This window comes from Meriones unguiculatus, chromosome X (genome assembly GCF_030254825.1).
Source record: "Meriones unguiculatus strain TT.TT164.6M chromosome X, Bangor_MerUng_6.1, whole genome shotgun sequence".
Classification (NCBI taxonomy): domain Eukaryota; kingdom Metazoa; phylum Chordata; class Mammalia; order Rodentia; family Muridae; genus Meriones; species Meriones unguiculatus.
This window is the reverse complement of record NC_083369.1, coordinates 24,742,977-24,770,457: the sequence shown is the minus strand read 5'-3', so window position 1 is coordinate 24,770,457 and position 27,481 is coordinate 24,742,977. Positions and strand designations below refer to the sequence as shown.

The 27,481-nt window shown below is 44.2% G+C and overlaps 1 protein-coding gene across 1 annotated transcript in view; it reads right to left on the bottom strand.

Moving 5' to 3' along the window:
* Positions 1-12,851: 12,851 nt before the first annotated feature.
* Nalf2 (NALCN channel auxiliary factor 2) overlaps positions 12,852-27,481 on the bottom strand; it is a 28,155-nt gene continuing 13,525 nt past the window's right edge. The window contains exons 2-3 of the mRNA XM_021626152.2: positions 16,107-16,278; positions 12,852-15,708 (exon numbers count right to left, since the gene is read on the bottom strand). Coding sequence (XP_021481827.2) covers positions 15,326-15,708; positions 16,107-16,278 — 555 coding nt within the window. The 3' untranslated portion in view covers positions 12,852-15,325. The remainder of the gene's footprint in view (positions 15,709-16,106; positions 16,279-27,481) is intronic.

The following is a 27,481-nucleotide window of genomic DNA, read 5'->3' as shown; positions in this document are numbered from 1 at the left end:
CCTTTAGCTATCATCTTCATATATTTGATACCAACTAATCTTTTTGAAGCTGTAGTCTAACTCATCATCTCCATTTCTTCACTTTTCAGTTATACTTTACCCCACTGTGATGGGGTTCTCGATATTCCACTAACTGTCCAGGCAATGGTCAGGGGAGAATCCGTACAGATATTCCAGACCTTTTTTGTTCATGTACAGCATCTATGCTCAACACGTCAGCCTTTTAAAACCCTCTACTGGCATTCACGATTCTCCTGTAGCATGACTCTTTCCCACATCCCTGCCCATTTCTTCTAAGTCTTCACTGACATACTATATGCAGTCCTTTATGTGTATTCTAAAAGTTGGAAAATTTGAGAGTTCTCTCCTTAGTCGTCATGTTTTATTTCTGCATATATGTCTTCCAAAAATAAACACATAATGAGGATTAACAAAATCCTTGTTTTATGCCAAACCTCTGGGTTGAACTCTAGGTCTGTGCATCTTGTTTTCTCCTCCACTTCCTCAAATTCTATGTGCTCTCAACTAAGATTGTTATCTTCCAGAATCTTCTACCATAAAACCATAAAATCAGAGTCCTATGTTCCTTAGCTTTGTGGATAACCTCATCATTAACAATAGAAACTGACTTTTAACTATCTCAGAATGGCCTCTCTCTCACCCTTAACTTCCACTTGTAATTAATTAGTCAAGTCCAAGCAACTTTATTTTCTAAATTGTCTCTAATATATCTACTTCTCTCCATTGATACTGCTTTCACTGAGCGTGGTGATGGTGATATCACATACAGACTTATCTCAATATCTGCTGTTTGGTTCCTCCACAATATTTCTACCAAGCAGCCAGAGTGATGGAAGGCCCCTAGAAGGGCACTTGAACTATAGTAGGTATTTAGTGATATTCTGATGGATGTATAAATGTTCAAATTCTCCCTGGGAAGGCATTCCAATCCTGCTCCTATTCTGGCACCCACCCATGACATTTAGATCTTAGATAAGAGGCGCTCTCAGACTAGGTCTTTGATTAAAGATGGAGTGCTCCTTTGACTTGAGCTCAGATGCTTTGCTTTCAGCCTTGTTTTATGGAAATCTTAGAAACCTTCTAATTGAGAACATTTGTACACAGAACAACTGGGGGTGAGAGATGGGTAATAGGACCTCTAATTTTCATTTTCCACGAGATAATTCCATGGTCTTAGGAACACATTGGAAGAAAAGAGCTAGATTCTATGTCACTTGAGAATGTGAGAGAATTCTGACGATAAGTGCATTTACTAAGTCATTCAATTACTTGGTTCCAGGATGTTTTCACACCTTGAGATATGATGGTGGGCTCATTGCTTTCAGCAGACTTGATGGACAGGAAACGTTTGACACAGTGGAAATATGTAAGCCTATATCAGCAGCATAACTGGGGTGGAGGTGGGGTGAAATGCCTCCCATATCCAGTGAGAATGACCAACAAGTTGATTTTAGGGGGTCTCCTGACCGTGAGCCTACCAAAGTGATGGGAAATCATGACATGGTATGCAGATGGGGTGTCCTGAATTTGTAGTGAATTATTGCCTCAGCCTCTCACTCCTTGCTTTAGCCATATCTCGGTGGGACAACCATTTGAATCTCCTTGGATGCCTAGGATGTAGCCAAGCCAACCTTCCTAGCTGTGCCCGAAATAGGACGTGGCATAATTTTATGTTTTTTAAGAAAGGGATAATATGTGGAAATTTCCCAGGATTCTCTGTATTCTGACTTTTCTCCCATTAGCACCTATTTGCTGGTGACTCATTCTGATGTCCCCAAAGGAGGTTCTTTCATCCAAACCTGGGACTTGGACACTGTTTGAAAACTTACTTTATGTTGTAGCCAATTACTGGCAACATGGCCAGTGGAGAAGGGCTGGCCCTTCACACAGGTGCTGATCAATAAGGATAAGACAGGCAACAGGGATACATGCTGCAAAAGTGGTTGCTAGAGATATCAGGTCTTGTGACCCCTTGTCTGCTTCCTGGGGTCTGCTGGGATGGCCTTCTCCTGAGTCCCTCCCCTGCCTCCTCCCTTTGTGGGCAGGGCTGTACCAGACCAAGAAGACACTGCCCCAGGGAATCGTAATCTGAGTTAGACAGTCCAATTATCTACAATTTATGGAGCTCAATTGGAGTGAGTTCAGAAAAGAGCAACCTGAACAATTAAGGGACCGGAGGGCTCGGCTTCTGGGGCAAGATAAAAGGCAGGAGGTCTCAGGCAGCCCCAGTGGTTTCAGGAGAACGGGTGGAGGGGGAGGGCCTGAAAGGATGTCTGCCAGCAAGGGAGTGTTAACGGGCCTACACCTGGGAGCGAGGGGGTGGATGAGCAGGAACAAGGCAAGGGATGTGAGCCCCCAGGAAGTGTGGCCAAGAAGCTTGGAGCGCAGACCCAGGTGCTGGGAGCCAAGGCATGTTGAGCAAGTAGTAAATTTTGGCTTTCCTGGCCCAAGTCCTGGCTTGAGGGAATCCCAGGAAGCCCAGGAGAGTGGAGCTGGCAGCAGGAAGGTGCGTTGACAGAGAGAAACCTAGATTGGGGCATAGTAAATGCTGAGGTTCCATAAAAAGGCCGCATGGTATACAAAAATGATGGCTAGGGTTGAATGCCGAAGAATTCTGAATAGCCATTTCAGCCGTTTCCTACTGGGGAAGAAATTCCTTAGGGCAACACAGTTCTTAATTCAGAGTTAAGATTCTTCAGGCTTGGGAGGAGGGGCCTGTTTCAGTCTCGACTGTACCTCTGCCAGTCTGTGTGATTTTTGGGAAAGTCCTTTTCTTTCCTATGAGTCAGATTTCTCCTCTGTCAAAATGGGAGACCTTTTTGAAGAATTGAACTCTCTCTTTTAATGAAATCTATGTAAACTCCCACTCTGTTAAAAAGAGTGAGAGCAGTGATTAACAGGTGTTCATTGAGTTCAAATTTATATCATTTATTTTATAAACCGAGTCAACAGGATTATGGGGGAAGGCATTTGTATCAACTCAGTGGTATGAAATTAAATGTTCCAACTCTCATTTTCTACCTAAAATCTACCCGTGCAACCTGAAGGCACCTCAGAACTCTGGGAGAAGGCCATGCACAAGATTATCTCTCTAGAATTCTTCTGATTCTCTTGCTTCCAGAATGTATACTGTTGGTCCTGAAAGGGCATATGCTGTCTTTTTTCCTTGTATTCACAGTACCTTGGGCCTTTCACACCTGCCTTGGGGCTTGAACTGTGGGCCTCTGATCAGGCAAAAGATGAACTGCCAGAGGCATACCTTTGGGCTGCTTCAGTGTTCCCACCCCAGACGTCTCAATAATAATAATAATAATAATAATAATAATAATAATAATAGGAGGATTCATGGCAGTCTGATCTCTGGGTGCACTGTTCTTAGCAGACTCCCTTTCTCTTTGGCTAGAGTCCCCAGAAGTTTTCACACCCAGGTACCAAAGAGGTGGCTCACACCATAAAGTTTTAGGGGTTGAGTATAACCAACCTTACCAAGAAGAGGAAGTTACCTGGACGCGAAGTTCAAGAGTGGGCCTGATTTGGTCATTGGGTATGGACTATGTAAACGGCCATTACCAAGCAAAGCCCTGCATGAATGCAGGTTCTAGGCTGTTTCTTGTAGGGACTTCCCTGAATGGAAGGTAGTTCCAGGTCTCTTTGGGAGAATACTGAAGATGACTTTTGAGAATGAGGTCCATTTTTATGAGGTTAATGGTGAAAATTCAACAGGAATATGAAGAAATATAGTAAAAAAAAAAAAAAAACAGTACTCATGTATGTATGCTTATATTTTCCATTCTTTTCCCTTAGAAATGCAAAAGCGTCTTGCCATAATGCTATTCACATTCTTTAAAGTAGCTATATGATATGCCATTGTATATTTGCATCAAAATTCCTTGAACCTATCTTCTTTTGCTGCAATCTGAGTTCCAGTGATTTATATAACTCATGATGTTACAATAGCTGTTCTTATGTACACATCATTCAACAGAGGTGCAAGCATATCCTATTCAGAGTACTTGTGGCACCTTTTAAAACTTAACTTTGAGGTGGGAGAGCTGAATGTGGAATGCTATGGCCCTGTTTTGATGCCCACTACCAGTTTGGGTGTTTTTCCAGACCTTTGGTCTTCCTGAAACTAAATGGCTTTCTGGAACATTATGAAAAAGGAAGCCAAAATCTCAGATTGGCCTGATAGGGGTTTCTTGAGATACATCCACTAACTAAATTACCGACTGGTGACTTTTTTTTTTTCCTCTTTGAACCACTTGAAGCAGTGGCAGACCACTTTCAGAAGCCAGGCAGATAATGAAAATCCAGGAAGCCAGCTTCATGCAGGATGACAGATGAAAACTAACACCTAGTTTCAGGGAGGGACTGAAGGGGAAGGTGTGACAATGGAGATGACTTCTAGAGCTGACTCAATTCCAGTTGCCAGCACTGCCATCTCTTAATGGAGAAGCCAGGTATTCGGCTTGAAATGAACTCTCCCCCAGCATGGACAGAAAAATAATAGAAAATGCGTAAGTTCCAAGCACTTACTGCTATGTGTCAGGCAGTGTTCTTAGAGGTTAGACATGGGCTCCAATGCTGACAAAGAAGCTGTTTAGAATTGACGCCTGCTGAAAAAGGGAAAATCAGTTTTCTCCAATGGAGTGTCACTGGCTATATCAACAACACTCCAGCGCAGGCTCCATGCCCAGGAGTAATTGGTCAACGAAAAACAAACTCCATGCTGTCATTGGTGCTTGTCTGTGTGTGTGTGTGTGTGTGTGTTATGTTTTGTTTTGGTGTGTATGTGTGTGTGTGTTTGTGTCTTATTACGTTGTTGTTGTTGTTTGATTGATTTTATTTTCAATGTTGTGATATGAGAAAGGGAGGGAGAGGGAGAGAGGGTCAGGAGATGAGAGAAAGAGAGAGAGAGAGAGAGAGAGAGAGAGGACATAACTGGGTGGTAGAAAGGATCTAAGGAAATGGGGAAAACATGGTCAAAATTGATGATAATATTGATTGTAACCTAGGGAGCTAGAGTACTATTGTTTATTTCCATTTAACAGATGAGCTATAGAAGGCTCAGATAATGTAAGTCACCTCCCCAGAGTCATACAGGTCAGGTGGTAGGGTCGGGATATAATCCTAGGCTATGTTTTTAATGATTACAAATATACAACCACTTACGTACTGTAGAGATTAACACTACCAAGCTAAACTGAATGCTGCTGGAAGCCTTGTTGAAAGATCTCTACTTTACTCTGGAACGAGGCTGGCTGTCATAAATAGTCCTAAAAACCTCGACACTGGCCGAGTTCACTTGCTAGCATTCCTGCCTGGGCAAGGTATGGCTCAGGAGTGAGCCTTTTAACCTGGCTTTAGTCCTACTGCCTGAAGTTTCAATTGCTTTTGAGAACAAGGAGAGGGCAGAGAGCTAGGTCAGTCGGTTTAGCTTTGGGACCTCAAGAGGCCTCAATTGTAGAGGCAGAAAAGTGTTACTAGAAAAGTAAACACTTGGAGTTACTTTTCAATTCTGGACTTCCTCCTCCTCCTCTTTGGTTGATCTTGGGATGGAACTCGTGGCTTTGAACATGCTTGGCAAGTGCAGTCCTTAACCTTTAGGTTTTGGGGAGAGCTTTTTCCCAGGTAGCCCAGTATGGCATGAAACTCACTAGGAAACCCAGGCTGACCTGTTCAGTGATCCTTCTTCTTCCCAAGTGTGGAGGCTTACAGACAAGTACCAGCATGCCTGGCTGCTTCTGACTCCGGTTTATTGGCTTGTCGCTTTGGAGTGGGTGGATCTTCTGTGTCTGTCGGTCTCAGTTTTGTCACCTGGAAGCCCCAGCTAGTCATCTGTCCTAGCATAGGGTTACTGTGAGGGTCAGCAGGGCACTGTGTGCATACGGACAGTACACATGGGATATTCTTAGCAGGGGGGGCCTGTCTATAGACAAGAAGATGTCATTTCCCAGGGAAAGCTACCCAAAACCAGGGATGATGAGCTGTCTCCTTCTGTCCTTAAATCCTCCTTTGAGTTCTGTCCTTGGATTTAAGCTATTTCTCCCAGCAGGCCACATCTATGGCTATTATCTGACCATGGGCAGTGATCTCTGGTGTTCAAGAGCTCGGGCGTTTTGAAATTTACCATAAGTGCTTGTTGGCCAACAGATCACCCTTTGCCATTTTTTTTTCACTTTCAGTTTTAAAATTTTTATTACACTTAATTATTTGTATGTGTGCAAACACACACAGAAACATTCCACAACGAAAGTTTAGAAGGTTTTACCTTTCACTCTGTGGGTACTGATCAAACTCAGGTCTCCAGGCTTGGTGGCTAGTTCCTTTACCATCTGAGCTATCTCAAGGACTCTACTTTTATGATTTTTTTCATATTAATTTATATGAGTTCAACAAGGCTAAACACACACATAGAATATGTATTTTTCTTTATGAAGAACTATCTGTTGTCTCACAGTCTGTAAATATTAGACTCCATAAGAATAACAACAGAAGAGCTCCCTGCTGAAAGTGAGGCTCAACACTGTAGAGAAACTTGATCATGCATGTCATCAGCCACTTTGCGATAAGATCAGTGCATGCTTGCTGAGAATAACCATCCAGTAAGCAGCAGGAAGTTCAGGAGGGGGAGATGTTGAGGGATAAAGGTAACAAAGCGGAGCAGTTCAGAAGCTGTTGAATGGGAGAGGACAACACAGAGGGCCGGAGGTGCGCCAGGAAGGCGGGCGCATGTTCTTTGCGTCTGGTCTCCAGTCTTGTCACAATGTACTCCTGAATGAAGACCTTTCAAACGGATGCCCTTGAAACCCTTCACAGGGTTCCGCAGAGCCTCCCACTGTTCTAAAACTACACACCAAAGTAGGCCTTTGAGTATAAGAGTTGAAGCCCACAGGTCGAAATGGTGTGCTTAGAGTGTGGAGGACTTTAAATATTCGCTTTCGCTTTTACCAACCAGTGGGAACCATGACAGGAGCAGGAAGCCAGACCATAGCTCTAGAAGGCTCCTGGCCCTGTGCCAGGGCGTCTTTTCGGCAAGGGCAGGAGGCTGGAGGCAGGTGTGGAAAGAATGAGGATCTGGGGACAAAACAGCAGACATGATGATGGATCAGTAAGAGAGAGTAGGAAGAGGGGATGGGAAGATTGAGGCAGGCAAATGGAGAGAGGGAGGAAAGAAGAGGGAGGAGAAGGAAGAGAGAGGGAAAGTCAGAGATAGAAGCAAAGAGACACCCAGACACTATCCGGGTCATACAGTGGGAGAGGGGAAGGCGCCAAAAGAGTCCCAGATGATAACTGGCTGGCTTCTTGCTCTAATCGCCAGGGGGGAATGGCAGGCTATTAGTGCGAACAGTAAATGCCCGTTAGTGGCTTTCTTCCTTCTGCGCCAAAAGGCTGCTCCTTCAGCCTTGTACCTCTTTTCGTTCCAGCCTTGCTAGAAGGGGCGGCTGGTTCCCAAGCTGTGGCTGAGGCTCTGGGATGATGAGCTGCATTGTATGGCAAGGTTCCGGGAGGCCCCGGCCTTCAGGGGCCCCAAGGCCGGCAACTTCCGCCCAGCCTCCTGCGCCCCGCCCATGCCTTTGGCTTGACAGGGCTGTGGGAAAGCCAAGGCCTCCAGAGGCAGAGGGGAGCAGGCAACCGAGGGCCTGGGTGCGGATGAAGGCGGGAAACGGCCCAGACGCAAAGAGATCATGAAGAAGAAGAAAGAGGCCAAAGAGGGAAGGCCGGCAGGAAGAACTGCCTCGACCCTTGCGTCTGGGCCTTGTTCAACCGCTGCTCCTCCCTGACGCCTCCCGCCCGGGTAGGAGGAACCACAGTGCCACCCAGCGTCCGGTGTCAGGGAAAGGCAGTTAGGGCTTTTCCTTTGCCCCCGCAGGAAAGCTTGGAGCTGGCTCGAGGAAAGCACCTGGAAGATAGACGGGTGCAAAAGTTGGGCAATTTGTGGTGATTAGCTTTCTAAACCAGACCCTCCATTCGCATCATCCACCAATCCATTCAGAAAGTGGCATGACTTGGATCTTACCTCAGATCAGCTGACAATATTCTTCTCAAGCTCAACAATCTTCCATGGCTCCCAATGTACCACGATGTGAAGCCAGTCCAGATTTCCTTGTCTAACTGACCTTCAAGGCCTTTCATGTTTTTACCTTAGGCAATCTTTCAAGCTCATCTCTTGCCACCCACTCTGCACATCCTAAACCATTATTTCTTACCCAAATGAACTATTTAACACCTCCACATTCATTCAATCTGTGGATGTTGACTAAAGCACCAGAGAAATTACAGAAGAAAAAAAAAGACAAAAAAAGGTCCTTGTCTGCCTTAAAGCTTCTATTCAAACGCAGAGACAACAAAAAAGAAAGAAGATGTGAAAACCATTGTTCTGTGTCCACTTATAATTTAAGTTAGGTTCCGTGCAGTCTAGAGGTATAAAAAGCAGGGTGACATGTTAAAATATTGAGGCAAGAGGGGCATCTGTACTTGAGTAGTCCAAAGAGAAGCCCTCTGAGAAATTGACAAGTGAGCTGAAACTTGACAATAAAGTCAGCCTTGCAAAACTTTGAAGTTGGGGAACTGCAACTATAAGCTCAGCATAACAGAGAGAAAGAAAATAGGCGGAGTGATTGGAAGTGCAAGAAGTGATGAGGAGGGAGGGAAGGCAAGCTGTTTCTGGCTGTGTACAGCATGATGAGCCATGGAGAGTGCGGATTTATTCCACGTATGATGTGAAACTACAGGAGGTTGTTAGCAGGGGAATATGGAGCGGTTTCCATCTTGAGAAGATTTCTGCAGGGAGGATACAAGCTCAGATACCAAAAGACTATTTCCCCACAACTCCTCCAGCATCATTTGTCAGTTATGTTGTTGGTCTTTGCCACTCTGACTGGGATAAGATGAACTCGCTAAGTTGTTTTCATTTTCACTTCCATATTTGCTAGGGATGATGAACATTTTTTGAGATATTTCTTAGCTGTGTATGTGTTTGTGTGTTTTGAGAACTCTCTGTTCAGATATCAGGGCCATTTATTGGATGGGTCGTCTGTGAAACATCTTTGCCTCTGGTCTAGTAAGTGGTCTGAACTAGGTGACACCAATGGGTATGGAAGACATTCTCAGTATGTATTGGCATGTTGAGATTTCTGTTCAGGGTTTTCTCCCTATCCAAGCCAGGAGCTGCTGAGAGCAGATGCCATCTTTGAGTAACTGTTGATGCTCCTCCTGTACTCCAAGGCAGTTATCCTCACGGACATTCAGTACTAAATGAAAAGGTTTTTGTGTGCCCCCCAACCCCGTGCTTGTGACAGGACATAATGGCAGTAGAACAGAACTTTGAGCCTGTGGCTGTGATGGACTTCTGCATTTTTTTTCTTTATCTGTGTGTTTTCTGTGCTAGCAAGTGGACCCAAGGCCTTCACTTATGTTACTTGGAGTTGTTCTTTAACTATTTAACATCTAATCCCAACCCTTTGTTTTAGAGATCAAATCCCAAAAGAGAAAAAGTTCTCTGTGAATGTTGGGTAGAAGGTCAAAGTCATCATAGCATAAAATGGTCATGATTTTGAGTCTCAAATAAGCTCTTCTTCCCACTTGCCCCAATTGTTTATCCATATCCATTATGCTAAGATCATTTTTAGCCTCTTTTTAACTGTTAAAGAATTGTAGCACAGTGCAGGTGAATCTCAGGGTGAAATTGCAAGCCTTAAAAAAATTTCATGAAGTCAATGAAAGTGATATTGGAGACCATCTCTATGTGACATAAAATGACTTGAGGTGCCAGGGTGAGTTGATATCCTGTGGGGACCTTTCTTTCCTGTAGGAGAGGGGGAAGTGGGGGGAGAGGGCATGAGGATGGGACTGGGAGGAAAGGAGGGAAAGGGCTGGAATCAGGCCCTTAAATAAATTTTTAAATACATTTAAATAAAACAAAATTAAAAAAACAACAACTAAATGGGGATTTAGCAGAGAGAGGCCAGTTAACAGTGGCAAATTGACCTGGGTAATGTCTAGGTTTCAAAGAGAACACAACTCTCAAAGAATTAGAAGAGGTCCTTGGGATAATTGAGGAAGCTCTCTAATTTTAAACAAACAAAACCTTGCTTATGACTGTGCCACAAAAGTCAACACCGTGCTATCATGCACTTTGGTCTGGAAAATCACATTATCCTGCAACGCTTGAGCCATTGTCGTCGTTGTCCATTCTAAGAGTTAGTGCGTTTACAATTATTTACACATTTTAAATAGAAATTAAAAAAAATTTTCCCCAACATATTCAACTTAATTTCCCAGGTTAGAGTCCCAAAGCAAGACTTTCTCTTTCCTCTGACTCTATTATGCCGTGTTGGTTGTCACTCACAATGAAGCCTTTCTCTAGCGCCACTTCTCCTGAAATAACAAGGACTTCGCGCAGTTGCAGACTTTTTGCACTGGTGATTGCCAGGCCTGGCTGTACATTAGAACCACTCATGGAATTTGTTAAGCAAGGCTGACACTGGGACCCTCCTCACCACACACTAATTAGATTTCTTCCCCCTGGCGGGGCCTGTGCTAGTGCTCTCCAAGTGATTGTGATGCCATCCCAGGGCTTGTAGCCACTGAAGTCCTCCCTTCTTTCTTCTTCTTCTTCTTCTTCTTCTTCTTCTTCTTCTTCTTCTTCTTCTTCTTCTTCTTCTTCTTCTTCTTTTTCTTCTTCTTCTTTTTGGAATAGAGGCTGGCTGTAGTTGCACTGATCAGAGGAAGAGTATCAGGGTCTGGGTCTAGACAGATGGGTACACTCAGAGAGGTCATTGCAGGGTGAGGCTAGCCTGTTTCAGGAGTCAAAGGGTGGCATAAAGCTTGTAGAGCTACTTGATTGGCACCGCCAGTATGCCTTGTATTTCCCTACTCTGTATATTTCCCACCATTTGACGTTTCATGTTAGTAGCTTATAGATAATCCATCTCTCTGTCCTATACCCAAGGCCAAGTGAGCCTGCCTTGCTCCACATGGACATGTGTGAAGCCAATAGCATTAACCGTAAATGCTATAGTGAGAAGGTTATGGTAGAATTTAAAAAGTCATGTTGTGTGTCCAGAACACATCCATCCTTCTGGACTGCCAGCAGACAACACAGTGCTTGACATATTGTAATTGCTCCATAGGTATATGCTGAGTGAATAAATAAGTTGAACACAGGCAGAATGCGTTATGTACTGTGATTAAAACACAAAGCATTACCAAAATACAGGGAAAGCTTATTTTCTGCTGGAGAAGAGAGGATGTGACAGCGTTTATAGTAGAGAGGATATTTAACCTGGATTTTGAAATCTAGGCAAGGTGGTGATGGACAGAGATAGGAGAAGTCCTTTTAAGAAGAAACAAATGAGAGCGAAGGGCAGGAAGTGAAAAGATGCTTCATTCAGGGAGCACCCAGCTGGCACCATCTAAGACCTAAGTGAATCAGCATTATGGAACACTATCATACTGGTGCGATTGGGTCAGAAAACAAAGAGCTCTGAGTGTCATGCTCAGAATTTTCCTTTCATTCTACAGAGGAACCATCTGATATTTTGGATGTTGTGTGTGCACCTGTGTATGTGCGCTTGGTGTTTTAGAGGCATGTAGTATGTTAGCTTTAGGAAAATTAGCTTTGTCATTTAACAAAATCAAACATCGTAGTTTCTTTTATGATTATTTTATGTATATGAGGGTTGCTTGCATGTATGTATATGTATCACATGCACGTTCCTGTTGCCAACAGAAGCCAGTAGAGGATGCCAGATGTCCTGGAACTGGAGCTATCTAGATGGTTGTGAGTCACCATATTGATGTTGCAAAATGAACCAGGCTCCTCTTCTGGCCAGTGCTCTTAATCACTGAGCCATCTTCCTAACCCCATCCAAGGCCATTGTGTTAGTTTCCTCCACAGTACCTGGGACTGTGCTAGACAGGCGATTGACTGGGGCCAGAGTAATTGGACAAGAGATTAGCTAGTCAATAGTTATGCTATTATTATCTTAGGCCAAGCAGAGTGGCCTATGTGGAAAGGATGTGGCTTAGTGGAAAGGATGAGACAGCTTGATAACATTTGAGGTGGGAGCAAAAGAAAATGAAATGATTAACGATTGATAGCTATTGTGTCAAGTGATTATATACATACTTTATTTTCACAATAAGGTGGTGACTCAACTCTTTAGATTCAGTCTGGTATCACAGGCCATGTGCTAAACACTATGTCCCACTGCTTTGGAGGAAACTGGGGATGTTTCCTTGAAAAGTAATCTGGAAGCTCAGCCTAATCATGCTCTCCTTTCCTCCACTCTTATGAAAGAGGCTCGCGGGCACAACACTTTTACCGCTCATTCAGCAGCAATTACTGAGTATTCCTTGCTCCTGCAGTGGAAGATGAGCCTGGTGCAGTGGCCCATATAAAATGAGGTAGGGCAGATGATTACCTTTTAGGAATTATGGGGCATCATTTCAAAATCTCGAGTCCTGGCTTCCCTTGCATTCAAGATAAGGACTGGCCACATGCCTCACTTTCCCACAGAAAAACTTGGCCTTGAGCTTTGGCCTTTCCACATGTCCTAAAGTTTTCACCACTTCAGGTTGAACCTGCACTCTTCCTTAGCTTTGTCCTTTATGTTAGTTACCGGCTTGATCGCTGCCAGTTGGATGGCTTTGTGATTTCCTTGTCTAGAATGGTGTACTACAACGTTTATATCCAGCCCCCCCCCCCCCCCCGAGATTTAAACTACTGAATGTTGACGTTCTTTGGCCCATTGTCCTTCTCAGAGCTTCGAGTTTTGCCTAGAGCAGCAAGCTGGATCGCACAGAATAAATCCACGGTGAGAGAGTTATCAAGTCTTATAATTTATTTCTTTAAGGGGTTAAACAAGATCAGAGATATCTCTGCCTTACAGCGCAACAAAACAAAAAGCAGTACACATACAGACACTCTCACTGAAACACGGAGGCAGGTAAGATCAAGATCAAGGGCAGAGACAACTGAACCATAGCCAGGGAAAGGAGGAAGGAATGGGAAACTACTAGGGAACCAGCTTGGCGACTCAATCATAGGAACTAGTGCAAGAAAGTCCTACTCATGAAGCACAGTGTAGAAAATGGCATAAGAAAGCTGCCTAGCTCTGCTGCCTATGACGGAGGGCAGGGGCAGCTGGGGAGGTGGCAGAAGATCAAGGGGTTGGTCAAATGACTTGAGGTGGAGTGTGGTGCCCCTTTCCCCTGCCACTGGGCAAGGCCTTGGGCTGGTCTGAGCCAGGGGTCTCCAGGGCACTTGGTGAGGGGAAAAGAGAATGGGAGTCTCCAATGGTCCATTCCCTGGGACTATATTGTCCCCCTTTGCTGTCCAGTTCCTTTTCCTCTCCTGAGGATGCAGAAGTTAGAAGGCAGTACTAGGGCCCCTACCTTTCCCTTATACATAAGCACATCTGGGAAGGATCCAGCACCTCTTCCCCTCCCCAGCTGAAAAGAGCACTCTAGGGATGGGGTATGTGGCCAGGCCCGAAGTGCTGAGGGCCAAAAGATGGAGGACACAGGGTCCAGGCAGAGGACAGGCTGTGAGATATGAGTAAACTGGCAGAGAAAAGGGCTCCATAGGCTCAAGAAGCGGATTTGGGATCCAACAGTGGCCCTTGAATCAAAGAACTTTTGTCTACTAGGAAGGGCTTCCATTCATCCCAAAGCTGGCAAGGTGCAGCTCCCCCCACAACCCCCATACACAGCTGTTTCTCTGTAATGCTGCTCCAGGACTGTCCTCCCTTTATTCATCCGTTTGGTCTCTGAAAGTCCCTGGCCTGTCCCACAAAGAATCTTGGACAGGCCTGTTCCAGACAAGAATCCTGTTCTTGTCAGCTTTCATTGGCTTTTAGATGCCCAGGCAATGTGCCCCCAGCCCCTGCAGATCTGTGTAAGCAGGGCTCCCAAGTCTCATCTCTCACTCATCCCCTCTGGCCTGACTAAACAAGTCTCTCAGGTCAGCAGCAGCATGTTGTCTCTAGTCAGAGTCCTCTTGCCAGTCTCGGAACTTTGTCCAGCAACGGCAAGGGGTACCTAGAGAAAGGGACCTGCTAAAGGGTGAGGAGGAGTCTAGCTGTCCCTCGATGGGACAATAGGCCACAAGGTCAGGGATGGGAAGGGATGAATACTCTTTGGTAGGTTGGGGACGGACACAGGATGGAGTAGGGGAGGCTCATCTCTGGAGAGCTCTGGGGCAAAGCCACCAGGTTCTCCTTCATGGAGGCCTGGGCTAGGGCAAGATGGGGGAGTGTGGGAACCCAGGCCAGGCCTGACGCACTTGGGCTCAATTCCCTCCTCCCTGTGGAGATTGGAAATGAAAGGTCTGTGGCCACAAGGCCAAGATTTCCAGGGCAAAAGCAGCCCTAGGGGTGTGTGCACCTTCTGTAAGATACGGCCCTCCAGACAGTGGCAGTCCAACCATATGCCCTCAACTTTCTGGGTTTCGGCTCCTGGGCTCTTTCCCCAGGGATCTCTTTATGCACATCTCTCTGATTTTGGGGGGGGGCATTCTTGGGCCTGCCTCAATATGAATCACCCACCTCCCCAAAGCCAGGTAGCGTTCTTAGTCCAACCATCTCTTCAGGTTTTCTGTCCACTTCTCCCTTTTCTTCTTCCCTTCTTTAGCTTCCTTCTCTTTTATCAATCATTCCATATCTAGGTTCCAAATCCTCATTGTCTAGGGTGGTGGGGGCAGCCCAACTGGGCAACCCCACCTCTAGCTGCAACCCCATGTGCCTAGTTCCCCCAGTCTGATGCTTCAGCAGTGATGGCCCCACACTCAGGGTGCGCTGAAGTGGCAGGAGGGCAACCACACTGTCTGCTGTCACCTGTAGGGATATGGGCAGGAGGGAATTAAGGATCTTGGCAACGAAAGGAATGTGGAGGGGGGAGAACTACTCCCCTTTGTGCCCCCCCCGACATTCCTTGAAGGGCTGAGGCTGGGTAAGCAGCCTCCTTCCCTGGGGTCAGGGCTTTTGGCAGGAGTGGGCAACTTCAGCCTCTACTCCCCCCCTTTGATTCTAAGCCCCAGGAATGGGGCTTGGGAGGGGACACCTGCTGCTTCTACCTTTTTCTGCTGGGTGAGTTTTGCAGCTCCTTGGGCCCCTCTGACTATTCTCTTTGAGCTGCTTTTAGGGCAGGAGTAGATTGGGGATAATATTTGCTCCCCCATTTATCCCCACCCCCCCACCTGGTTCTACACCTCCTGTGGGAGGTGCTCCCTCCCCCCAACCTGGGGCAGGGCTGGAGTTGATGTCAGTATGTTGTGGAGGTTTGTCTTCCCTCCCTGTTATCACTGAACTTGTGTCAGGCCCTCCTCTAGGGCAGGCAGTGTCTGCAGCCCCAGTCCCCCACCACCATGGCTGGAGAAGGACACTATAGTGTGGAGGAGCATAAGAACAAGAACGCAGAGCCAGATCCTGCTGGGACTGAGGCGTGAGCCCCCAGACACCGGCAGCAGGGAAGGCTTGTTGCTGACATGACTTGGGGGGTCATGGCGGGGGTGGTAGTGGTGGTACTGTTGGTGGTAGTGGTGAAAATAGGAGTGGTGGAATTGCTGGTGGTGGGTTTGGGGGGGCTCAGATTCCTTGAGCTTCTTCTTCTTTGACTCACAGGACGCCCACTGCACATCACAGCACTTGGTTTCCGGCCGCTTTGGTGAAGTATCCAGTAACCCTGCCAAGGGATAAGGAAGGTCTGTGTAGGGGAGGGTGTTTAGGGGGCTGATGACTCTGCCTTACCCAGAAAAGGGATGTTTTAAGCTGAGGCTCAGGTAACCCTGCTAAACAAACTTCCCCGCCAGCCCTCACATCTTCCCTTCTAAGGTCCTTTCTTCCAGGTACTACCCCAGTTTCTCCAGAGTGACTTGTGGCTTAGCATATCCTGAGTAGATATGGCCACTCTGGTCTTTTTGTTCTGTTCCATTTGGCCCTATCCCAAACTGGTGACCTGATTGCCCACTCCCTTTGCCACTGACCTCCTGATCTAGCCTGACTCCCCTTGATGCACTTCCTGTCCCCATGTCCCCTAGCCTCTTTCATCTCCTCCCTCTTCCCCAGTGCCCCTGATTTTACCTGTACAGATAAAGCCAGGGAGGCCTCCATACACCATTTCTTCATTATCAGGGAGGAAAAAGGGGCACTGGGTCTGCACCTCCAGGCAGTATTGCTTGCAGGGCACCCAGTGCTCGCATTCCTGCTGGGTTACACTGAAGTATTCTGAGCACAGCCAGGCCTTGTAGACAGCCTGTGGAGGAAAGGAAACAGCATCAGCTCAATGCCATGTGGGAGATGGGTTCCTGTGTCTCTCTATGGAGCCAAGCCAATTTAAACCCAGGGTTTGGAAAAGGATTGTGGGAGGTATCTACATAGTACCCTAAAATCTCTCTATCTGAAAACCAGGGCTCCCCAGTTCTCTAATCTACCATCATCCAAGATTTAGAACTGTTATGCAAAATCATAAAATTAATCCTATGTCAGAATCAAAGGAACTTTACCAATCATTTCATTCAACTCTACCATTTTATACACGCTTCAAGGAGGTGTTTTGATTTCTCTGAGGCTACCTATATATAATGTGGCAAACTTCAGTCATTTCCTTTGCTGATGGTGCTAATCTTCTAAATTCGAGGGGATAAGAATAATTCATGCTCTATCTTGTTGGACTATTATGGATTAAATGTTTTGTAAACTCTAAAGGGCAATACAAATGTGAAGGATTATTTTTAATAGAAACTGGAATCTGCCTTACCAGGCACCACATGTGTCTTGGAGATCTACTTAATCCAGGCTCTGTCTTGTTGGCTTCAGCCCTGGTATGGAGCGAACATCATGGACACTGCTACATTGCTTTTTGGAGCCGTTTTTTGTGATTCTACTTCATTAGTATACTTTTTTTTCCTTCATCCAGCCCATTCCCACCCTAGACACCCATTCTACTGAGGAAGCTCCCCTTCTCCATACTTTGTCTCTCTTTGTGTCTATGGTTTCTCAGAAAAACATGAGTCACTTAGAGAGAGATAATTCTTCGTTAGAGGGGTTGTGCAGTGCATTGTAGGATACTGAGTAGCATCCCTGGCCACCATACATTAGACACCAATAGCAATGTCTTTTCTCCCACATTGTGACAATGAAAAGAATGCCTCTAGCCTTAGGCAAATGTCCCCTAGGGGAAGCCAAAGTCACACCTTTGCAAAGGCCACCATAATCTCTTACCTGCGTGACAGAAGCCTCCTACCTCAACTCTTACTCTTTCTAATCTACTGCATAAGAACAAGAGTGGACTCAAGCTGTTGTCAAATTATTGTATTCCTGTGCTTCAAGCTCTTAGATGCATTTTGACTAAAAGCCTAAGGTCTAAGCACAGACTTCAAAGCCCTGCACAAATCTACCCATCTCTCTCTAACCGCATTTTCTATCTCTCTTCAAGCTCATCATGCTGCACAGAGGTTTTCTTTCTTTTTCTTGAATGTGCCCTACTTCTTTATACCTCCAGGCCCTGGCACATGTGATCTCATGGCCTGGAATGTTCTTCACCCTACCTTTGTTATAAATGGGACCTTTACATCTTTCAGAGCTCAGATTAAATAGTACTTCTGCCGAGAGTGTCTCTTTCACCACAGATGTTACATTGTCTGCATCCTTGTTTTAGTTTCTGTTAGTTCTACTAAACTGTGAGCTGCATTTAAGGTCATAAGCGTCTCTATTAACCACTGTATATTCTGTATTATATACATTTTAAAAATCATTATATACATTTGTTTATCATAGGATAAATAAATAAATAGGTCCCTTCTCTCATAAAAATTCCAGTTTCATGAGTAGACACACCTAACTCGAATCTGTGACATAAGATTTGTTCCATGGGAAGGGTTAAATTATGCTTCTTTAGGGCTAAGAGTAAATTGAGAAAAATTTCAACGAGGAGCTAGCAGTCGATGTTGGGTGCTATGAATGTGATTCAGTTAGCAGAGTCCTTGCATAGCATGCATGAAGTTCTAGGTTTAATCCCTATCATGCCATGAGCTAGGTGTGATGGTACACACTTGTAGTTCCACCATGTATTCAGGCCTTAGCACTGTAACTGGGTATAATCCCCACATTTGGGAGGTAGAGGCAGAAGGATCAAGAGTTCAAGGTTATGGCCAGGCATCAGTGGAGCAAACCTTTAATCCCAGCACTCAGGGGTACAGAGGCAGGCTGATCTCTGTGAGTTCGAGGACAGCCTGGTTTACAAAGTCCAGGACAGCCAAAGTCTACACAAAGAAACCCTGTCTTGAAAAAACAACAACAAAAAAAGAGTTTAAGGTTATATTTGTCTACATAGTGAGTTTAAGGCCAGCTGAAGATACACGAGCTCCCATCTCAAACAAACAAACAAACAAACTCCCACCAAGATTGGGCTTAAAGAAGGATTTTTACAGATAAGATGTGCCAATGAGGCAACAGTTGAAGCAAAAAAATGTAGAGATGAACAAGTACACATGGACTAAGAGAAGAGAATGTATCTTCATATGAATAGTATGGAAATGGGACTAAACTCATGTTCATGGACATCTGAATTTCTTGTAAGTTATGGCCATGATAAACAGTGCTCCACTGAATATTTTTGTATGCATGTGTAGTGCACACATCATCAGTCTTATTATACAAATTCCCAAAGATGAAACAACGAAGATGAAATGTATCTACAAAGGAAGGGTAATGGGGCCAAGGAATAGTGAAAAAGAACAGGCTAAGGTAAGAGGCAGGGAAAGAGAACTGGAGGGGTAGAAGAGGGCAACAAGAAAGGTGCTTATGGGGTAAAAGGAAGTGACAGTGGTTTAGGTAGTAAAAGAGAAGATGTGTGAGGAAGGAAGTAATAAAAAGTAGGGGTACATAGGGTGAGACATGGTAGTAATCATGGGGGTATGATAACAGTGGAGAAAGAACAGAAGGAGAGATTGAGGTGTACATGAGATAAAGGGGTAAGAATGAGGTGAATGTGAGAGAAAGGTGAAAAAAAGCAGGGAGATAAGCTCAGGTAAAGGCAGAAGGGGTAAGATGAAGGCAAGAGGGGGATACTGGGAGAAGGGGCTAAGAAAGGTAGTAAAAAAAATAGGAGCAAGAGAGTATTAATATGGAGAAACAGAAACAAGAATAGGCCAGAAAGAAAGGATCAAAGTTTAGATAGAGGACATTGAGGCAGAAAAAGAAAAAAGGTAAAATCTCAAGAGCCAAAGGCTCTATCTAAAAACCCCTTCTATCTTCTGGGTCCCTAAATGCCATGATGTATCTTTGTCCATAGCCACAAATCCCACTTTTGCAGCATGGACCAAGAGCCCATCTCACTCTCTCCCAAACTGTGTAATCAGCCCCGTACTCTGTGGTCATCAGTGGAGCCGGCGCTCAGAGGGCCCTGTGACAGTCTTAGCAATTCCAGTCCAATGTTCCTGCTTCTAGATGAGGAGTCCCCTGTGACATCCCTGTTCTCCTTACAGGCAGTTGCAATTAGCCCAGTAACACACTATAGAGTCTGGGCACTTCCTTCATCTGAGAGGTGGGGGAGGGAGAAGGGGTGGCCTGACAGTGGGAATATGGCCTTTCTCCTTAATTAGCCGACCCCCCTTCAGTCACCACATCCCCAGTTGGAGTCACCATGGCAACAAGTGGGTGAGCAGATTGCCTGGGGAGGACACCAGGCCTGTGGGTGGTGAGGCAGGAACAGGCAAGAAGCTAATGAGGGGAATAGAAGTAGAAGTGCCACACTGAGCTCATAGGTAATCTAATTCCTGGCTAGCTGAGCCACTGTGGGCCCATATGCTTTGAGGTGGCTTGGGGCCCATCTCGGGTGATAGTACATGTCACAGTGCTACCAACTGGCAATAAGTCCACCTTAGACTCTGAAACCCTGTTCCCCAAAACATTTTCATTACCTTGTCCTGTCTCTTCCGTGCGATAACTGTGCAAGGGGGCTGGATGCTTTGGGGCTGTGACAGGAGGCCTGGGTACTCCTCTGGAAGGATAGGAAAGGGCTGGGAGAAGGTGAGCATTGTAGGAAGAGGACAACATGTCTTAGAACGAGGTTGAGGGAAGTTGGGAAACCTGTGTAGATCTTTTGCTCTCAAACTCTTAATTCTGGCTGTATACAGGACCACTAGAGAGTTGTTTTTTTTTTTTTTTTTTTTTTTTTTTTTAATAAATCTGTCTGATTCACATGCCACTCAGACTAACAAAATCAGAATCTCTGCAGGCAGACTCCCACACATCTGTAATTGGAAAATGACCTTAGGCAATTTTCAACATGTAGCCAGGGTTGAGAATGTCAGTTTTTACCATTGTATAGATGGAGAAACTGAGGTCTAAAGAGGGGAGAGGAACTTGAGTACAACCTCTTAAAATATTGGCAGAGGAAGGAACTGGAAACCTGGTTTCATAATCTTCCTATTGAAAAATACTGTCAGCAATCAAATCCAGACAACAGGGGCCTCGATAGGAGAAGAGAGCTGAGAAGATCTATTCTACAGTTAAAGAATCTTCCTACTCAAGCCCTGTTAAAAAAGCCCTTTCCATTATGTGCTGTTCTCTGAGTGGAACCATTCTAGATCCTCGAGGGAACAGGATGGGGGAAAGAAGGTGATTGATAGAAAGACGAACTACCAGTGCCCTCCTTTTCCCAACTCATAGGGCCACCACAGGTCTCAGTCAAGTTCTGACTGCTACAGCCCAGTTGCTATGGGAACTGGGAGGGAAAGGAAACAGGGAATAACTAAAGAGAACACCAATTAACCCAAAACGGAAGCTAGGAAGGCTCTCTTATCCCTTCTCCTATCTGAGCAACAGAACCACCCCTCAAACAAGAGGGATGTGACAAAGGGGATCTCCACCCCTCCTGAGCTCTGCAACTGTCAGTTTAGGGAGGGGTGGAATGAGCCAGCCAGACTTATCCTCAGCTTATTGGCTTGTAGCCCTGGCCAGGGCATTTTAGTTCTACATTCCTCTAGAAATGTCTGACTTCATAGAGGGCTGTGTAAAAGCACAGTCACACTCCAAAGTCAGGACTTGGGGCCAGAAGGCTTACAGAGAGGAGGCCACTGGCAGCTCCTAGGGTTGGGGTGGAAAAGCCCTCTAGGCAGAAAGCTTCAGTTATTTTCCAACCAGGAAGTAGGCAGGTTCCTTCCTGAGTTTTAACTCACTTCCTTCCCTAGGGTCTGTTTCCGCATCCAAATCTTCCCTACAGACCTTTTCTTCATGGCTGCTTATCTTTTTAATGTACTCATGGGACCTCTGGCCAAGAGGCATAGCTTTAGTGCTTGTAGAAGGAAAGCAGCAAAGGTGGGGGCTGAGCTTAGGACAAAATGTGCTGTCTGAAAAAGCCACAGTATACAACTTACCAACCTAACGCCCATTTTTTACCCATAGGAAAACTGAGGTCCATAGAAATGGAATGCCTTGAATAAGATAGAATTATGAGAGGCACCTTGGTTACTAACTTGATTCTGTCTTGCTCAGCATCTATCAGCAATCCTCAATTATGAGAAGGACTCTCTTGGGCACAAGAAAGTGCTCTTTTTTTCTCCCCTGGGTGCCAACAGTTGGGTCAGAACAGAATAAGGTAAGTGTCAGAGAATGGATATAATTCTGCAGATAGCACTAGTCTGCTGGGAAAGGTAAAGTCAGAATCATATTACAGGCATTACAGGGTTCTATTTAAGGGTCTATAAGCTACAGATGTCCTGCTTCTTAGTATGAGCAGTTATGAATCAAAGTGGTCTGGTCAGGCCTGAAGGAAAGGTGAAGGAGATGGCTGGTAACATGGGTGAGAACCTAAAGCTAGTCTTCATACTGCCAAGGCTCCTAGATCACCTGCTCAAAGGCTACATGTGCCTAGTCTGGCCAAGAGTGGACTAATGGAGAAGTAGTATCCATAATCCAGGGACAGTTCTGAAGGGACCTTAGAAGACTGATGCCAAATTAGATAAGCAGAGGAAGCATGTTCAGAATTATTCCAAATGGAAATGACTGTGAGAGTCATCACTCCAAATCCACCCCAGCAGCTCAGAAAATTGCCATCTAGCTTCTAATTGTAAACACTGTCATAGAAAGCTCATCTTCTCATAGGGCATCCCATAGCTCCAGACAACTCTAGTGACTAATGAAGTTCTTTCTTCTTTGGAGCCGAAATAAATGCCTTTCTGTGACTTTAATCATGTATCTTACTAGTTCTTCTGAGGTCGTATATAACACTTACAGCCCTGTTCCTCAAGCCAACTCTTAGGAATTCATAGACTTCTCCGAACGAGTCTCCTCATTTAGTTGTTCACTGAACACACCTTGAATACCTGAGTGTCTGGCTCTATGTTAGGAGCTATGTCATCCCCTACAGACAAAGGGGATGAATAAGACAAGATTCCTGTCTTGAGCAAGGGAAATAACCATGTGAACCAATTAGTATAAATTTCGGTGTGATGTCACATGTACTTGACACCATGGTAGGATAAAGCGAAGAATGATTAACTGTGTTTTGAAGGCTGAAGGACAGAAAAGATCTCCATGTGGAAAAGGTTCAGGCTTGAAAAAAAAAGGCATAAAAGCTCTGTAGATGAAATAGAGAGAGAATAAACGCTCTTCATTCAAAGGAATCAGCAGGCATAATAAACTGGAAGTAGGAAATAATGCTGGACTCAGACAATGTAGGTAGTTCAGTGTAATTAGAGGGTGTGAATGGGAGGTTGTGAAGGAACATGTGCTGCACAGAGAGGACATGACCATATCAATATGCTTTAGATACTGGCGAGAAACTAGGAATCTTCCTAAGAGCAATGGAGAGTGTTTAATGGGCATGACATAACTGCTTATTTAAAGATGTTTATGCCTAGCCTGGTGGTGCAGGTCAGTAATCCCCGCTACTGGAGGGCGTATCACAAGCAGGAGTATTACAAATTTGAGCCAGTCTGGGTAATTGAATATGACCCTATCTTAGGGGATTATGGAGAGATTGGACATCACTTTTGTGACATTTCAGACTTTTGTCTGAAAGTGTGGAGGATGGAGTGTTGACATTAAGACAAGCTAGATTATTGCAACAACCTGAATATGATAGTAGAAGGGCCTCAACTAAGGCAGTAGCAGCAGAATTGAAAATCTGAGAGTAGAAAAATAACTCAAGTATTGAAATACTATGAAGGTAATAATGAATAACTATATTTTATGAGAGTAGGAACCTCTTCTAACACTGAGGTTAGCAATAGTATCCACTTGAATAATATACCCCTAAATGAATTAATGTTAAGATCCAATAGTAAGATTTGTGTGTGTGTGTGTGTGTGTGAGAGAGAGAGAGACCTTTGGTTCACAATGGTTAAGAAAATGGTCGAATAAAATTTAAAGTGTCTTACCTGAGGGGAAAAATTGAAAAGAAGGAATGGATGTGAAAAAAATGTTAATGAAATAAACCCAACAGTATTACTCGTAGATATGGAAAACCCCCAAAGTAGAGGGGTCTAGGATAACCACTAGACTTCCAGCTTGCGTGGTAAGATGAATCCCAATTTCATTTTATTTTTTTGAATTTGTTTTGAGAGAGGGCCTCATGTAGAACAGGCTGCCCTCAAACTCACTATGTAGCCAAGGTTGGCCTTGAAGTCTTCCGATTCTCTTCCCTCTACTTCCTAACTGCTAGCATCAAATGCATGTGCCACCCACCACTCCTGGCTAGATTCTTTTATTAAGGAAAGAAATGGGGGAAGGGTGTATCTGAGAATGAAGATGAATTCAATTTGTGGTCATGTTGACTTTCACGTATATGTGGATCTGCTAGATGGGAATGTCAAGGATGTAGCTGGACTAGTGGTCAGAGCTCTAAAGAAGGATCTGAACCTGATGTGCAACACATGCCAATATTCCTAGCACTTAGTTCGAAGGCAGAACAAGAGGAAATAGCTGCAAGTTCAAGTTAGTCTTGCCTTACGTGGTGAATTTAGGCAAAATCTAGGCTACATGAGACTGTTTCAAAAAATTAACTATAAAAAAGATGAGGGTCTTGATAAAGGCTCCAAGTCATGGGCAGCTAAGGGGCTAGTCAACACAGTAGGACTGTGCTTTCCTCTTTAATGTTAGGCATGGCCATCACATGACTTGAAGTGATACAGTTTACTTCTGAGGAGACACTTTAAGGGTTGACACATGTTTTGCCATTTTCTTTCTTCTGCTTCTAACTGTGGAAGCAAAGTTGAGATGGATGATCCCTCTTCCCTATATAGTGATCATTTTGAAGAGATGCCTTACCCATGCTGACCTGTCTTAGGTAGATCCACATGAATCATAACAAGAAATAACCATCTGTTGTGTTAAGTCTCTGATATTTGGTGATTACTTGTTATGATAGTGTAACCTAGCTTACTTACCCTTGGTGATAAAGCAATATAGAAGGCAAAGGAGGAGACAAAGAGTTCAACAGTAGATTCCTGAGAAAACACTAACTTAATTGAAGTACAGGTGGAGGAAAGAAATGGGATGAAGATGGACAGATGAGTGGTTTAAGAAATTGAAGAAGAGCTGGAGGTGTAGCTCAGCAGTAGAACTTTTACGTGGCATGCACAAGGTCCCGTAGAGCAATTAAAGGGGCAAAAGGAAGGGAATGGCATTCTGTAAACTAAGGAAGGAGATGATGTCAAAGACTGGGGCGGGGTCAGCAGATAAATATTTATGTAAGTGAGAACACATTGGTTTGGGTAATTAAGACAGAGTTTCCTCACCGTGAGAACAGTTTTAGTGGAGCAGCAGGGGGAGAAGCCAGACTATAGTAATTTGGAAAGGGAATGCAAGCAAAGAAAACTAAATGTAAGTATGTGTATGCAAAGCTTCCAAGAAGTCAAACATCCCCAGGTTTCAACTATTTCAATGGATGTGGTTTTTAGTTCCCTGTTGTTCCCTGTCACAAAAGCCTCTGTCCTAGAAACTGTTTCTGTTAATGTAGCCTGACATACCATTCGCTCTCTGGGGAACTATATCTTATTCTTCTGATAACTCATTGCAGATGGAGAAGGGAAGCTTGCCTCCAGTGCAGGACCAAAGAGTTGGCCTAATTCAAAGTCCCAGGATAGAGCTCAAGCTTTCCAATGAGACCTCTGCATAGAATGAAAATAATTATGACTTCAGGTTCTTTGGGAACAGAGATCATCATATCTTACTTAGACATGCATTCTTTTCAAGGTCTCACAGGGCCTCTTTATACAGACTGGAAGATGTTCAACAAGTACTTGAAAACCAAGTTCTTAGCAGCTAGTTCAGAGTGAACAATGTGAAGAACTTTCTCAAGAAAGAGAAAAATGAAAATAATAGGTTATAAAATATACCTTCATGGACTTTTACAGTGAATAAAGAAATTGGGGATATGTTAGCAAAATATCAAAGAAAACCAAGCAAAGGGGAAATGAAAGGCCATTATTAACTCCAAGAAAGCAAGTTGACCAAGGAATAAAAGGTTAATCATTCAGTTTTATATTGCTACATGTAGACAATAATTATAAAAGTAAAAATGTAAAGAAATTAAACCGTTAGAACCAGAGCTTTGTATACACCAATATTGAATGTATGAGGGGAGGGGAAGTGTGTGTGCACATATGATGCTAGCAATAGTAAGAAAGCTAAATCTTCCTCTAACCAGATTAAGAAAAAAGTCAATAGATATTTAAAAGAGAAGAAACCCAAAATAGCCTATTGATGTGCCATTTAGAATATGAAGGTAAGCATTAGTAAAACAATCATAGTCAGAAAAATCAGAAGTGTTTAACACTCAAGAGTGAGCTGAAGGCTACTGTTCCAACGGAAAATATTCATATTTATATATTATTTAAAAGTCAGATAAGCTATAGGGATAAATATGTGTGATAATACATGAACAAATATATGTACATGGTGGACTTTTATCTGTTTATATGTTATGTACGCATGGAAAATCAAGTAGTAGTAATATTGGCATAATATTTAACATTTAACCCAGGCCCTATCAGAAGCAACCAAGAAAATTTCAAGTGCATAAATCTGGAGAGCAAAATCACTGGCAACTGGAAACATATGCACATATAAATATATCTTCATGGACTTTTACAGTACATATGTGTAGCATGAGCGTAATTGAATATTATGGATATGTATTACTTTGATAAAATGAAAAAGAGATAGAAAACTCAACTGCAGTCAAGCACCTCAAAAACAGGAAAGCAAAATAAGACTTGATATGACCAACTCTGAGGGACTCAGTCCACATAGCCGTACCCCAGATGCCCGGAGGCCGCTAATCCATCACCAGTGTCTGAGCTATAGCTCCATCCAGGTGCACTTAACAAAGCAAAAGAACAAACAAGGAGTTTTAGGGGCAAAGAGAGAAGCTAAGAGGAGAGGAAGGAAGCTTTGGGGGCTTTTCTGCACAGTGACTGTGCTGGTCACCACAGGGATGACATTAGTGTGACACAGGCAAGCACAGCATCTTTTTGAGTTGTGCGCACTCCTCCCTTCATGGCACACTTGTTTTTTTGTTTTTTTTTTTTTTTTACAGAAAACCATCTTCAGCCATCACCAATCACTGGAAAAAGAGCAACAACAGCTCCCTTCCCCTGCCTCACTTTCTTCCTCCAGGTGGGAGGAGGACAGGCTGGGAAGAACAGAGACCTAATCAAAGGTGACTACAGCTATTCTTTGGTTATAATGCAAATCAAGGGCTTCTGGAGTCCTTCTCTCTCTCTCCACCTCCTACCTCACCCACCTAAACAGGTCTTTATATGCTTAGTAAAATATCTCCAGTTTGTTGCCTTCTAGCTTCCAATTCCCACCCCCATCCCAGACACTTTATCTCTTCTTCAAACATTACCTTTTCCTCCTCCTCAGGAACACACCTGAGTGTTGAGAATTTCAATTGAGTATTAAGCAATCATTTGGACTAAATACATCTAATTAAGATGAGAAAATAGCTACCATTTATTAAGTACTTACTATATGCCAGGCTCTAGTCTAAGCATTTAATCCTGACATTTATTAACTCATTGATTCCCTATAATCACCCCTCGAGGGAGATACAAATCTTTACAGATAAGGACAGAGAGGAGCAAAGAGTTTAAATAACTTATCCAAGACTCATAGCCAATGATAATCATGATGTTGGTTAGCATTTCTTGAACACCTTCTACCATGGAGACACTATAAGAAATTAGGATGATTTATGCCCCTCAAGCCTCATAATGACCCTACTTCTTAGTCTTGAAGGTGAAAAAAGTGGGGTTACAAGTGAGATTAAAGACTATATTAAAAGCTGTAGTGTCTAAGTGGGTTACATAGTAATGGGAAGAGGGACTGTCTCTGATATAATCTGATAGGCCTGCTCTTTGATCACCTCCCCCTGGGGGGGAGCAGCCTTACCAGGCCACAGAAGATGACAATGCAGCCATTCCTGATGGGATCTGATAGACTAAGAT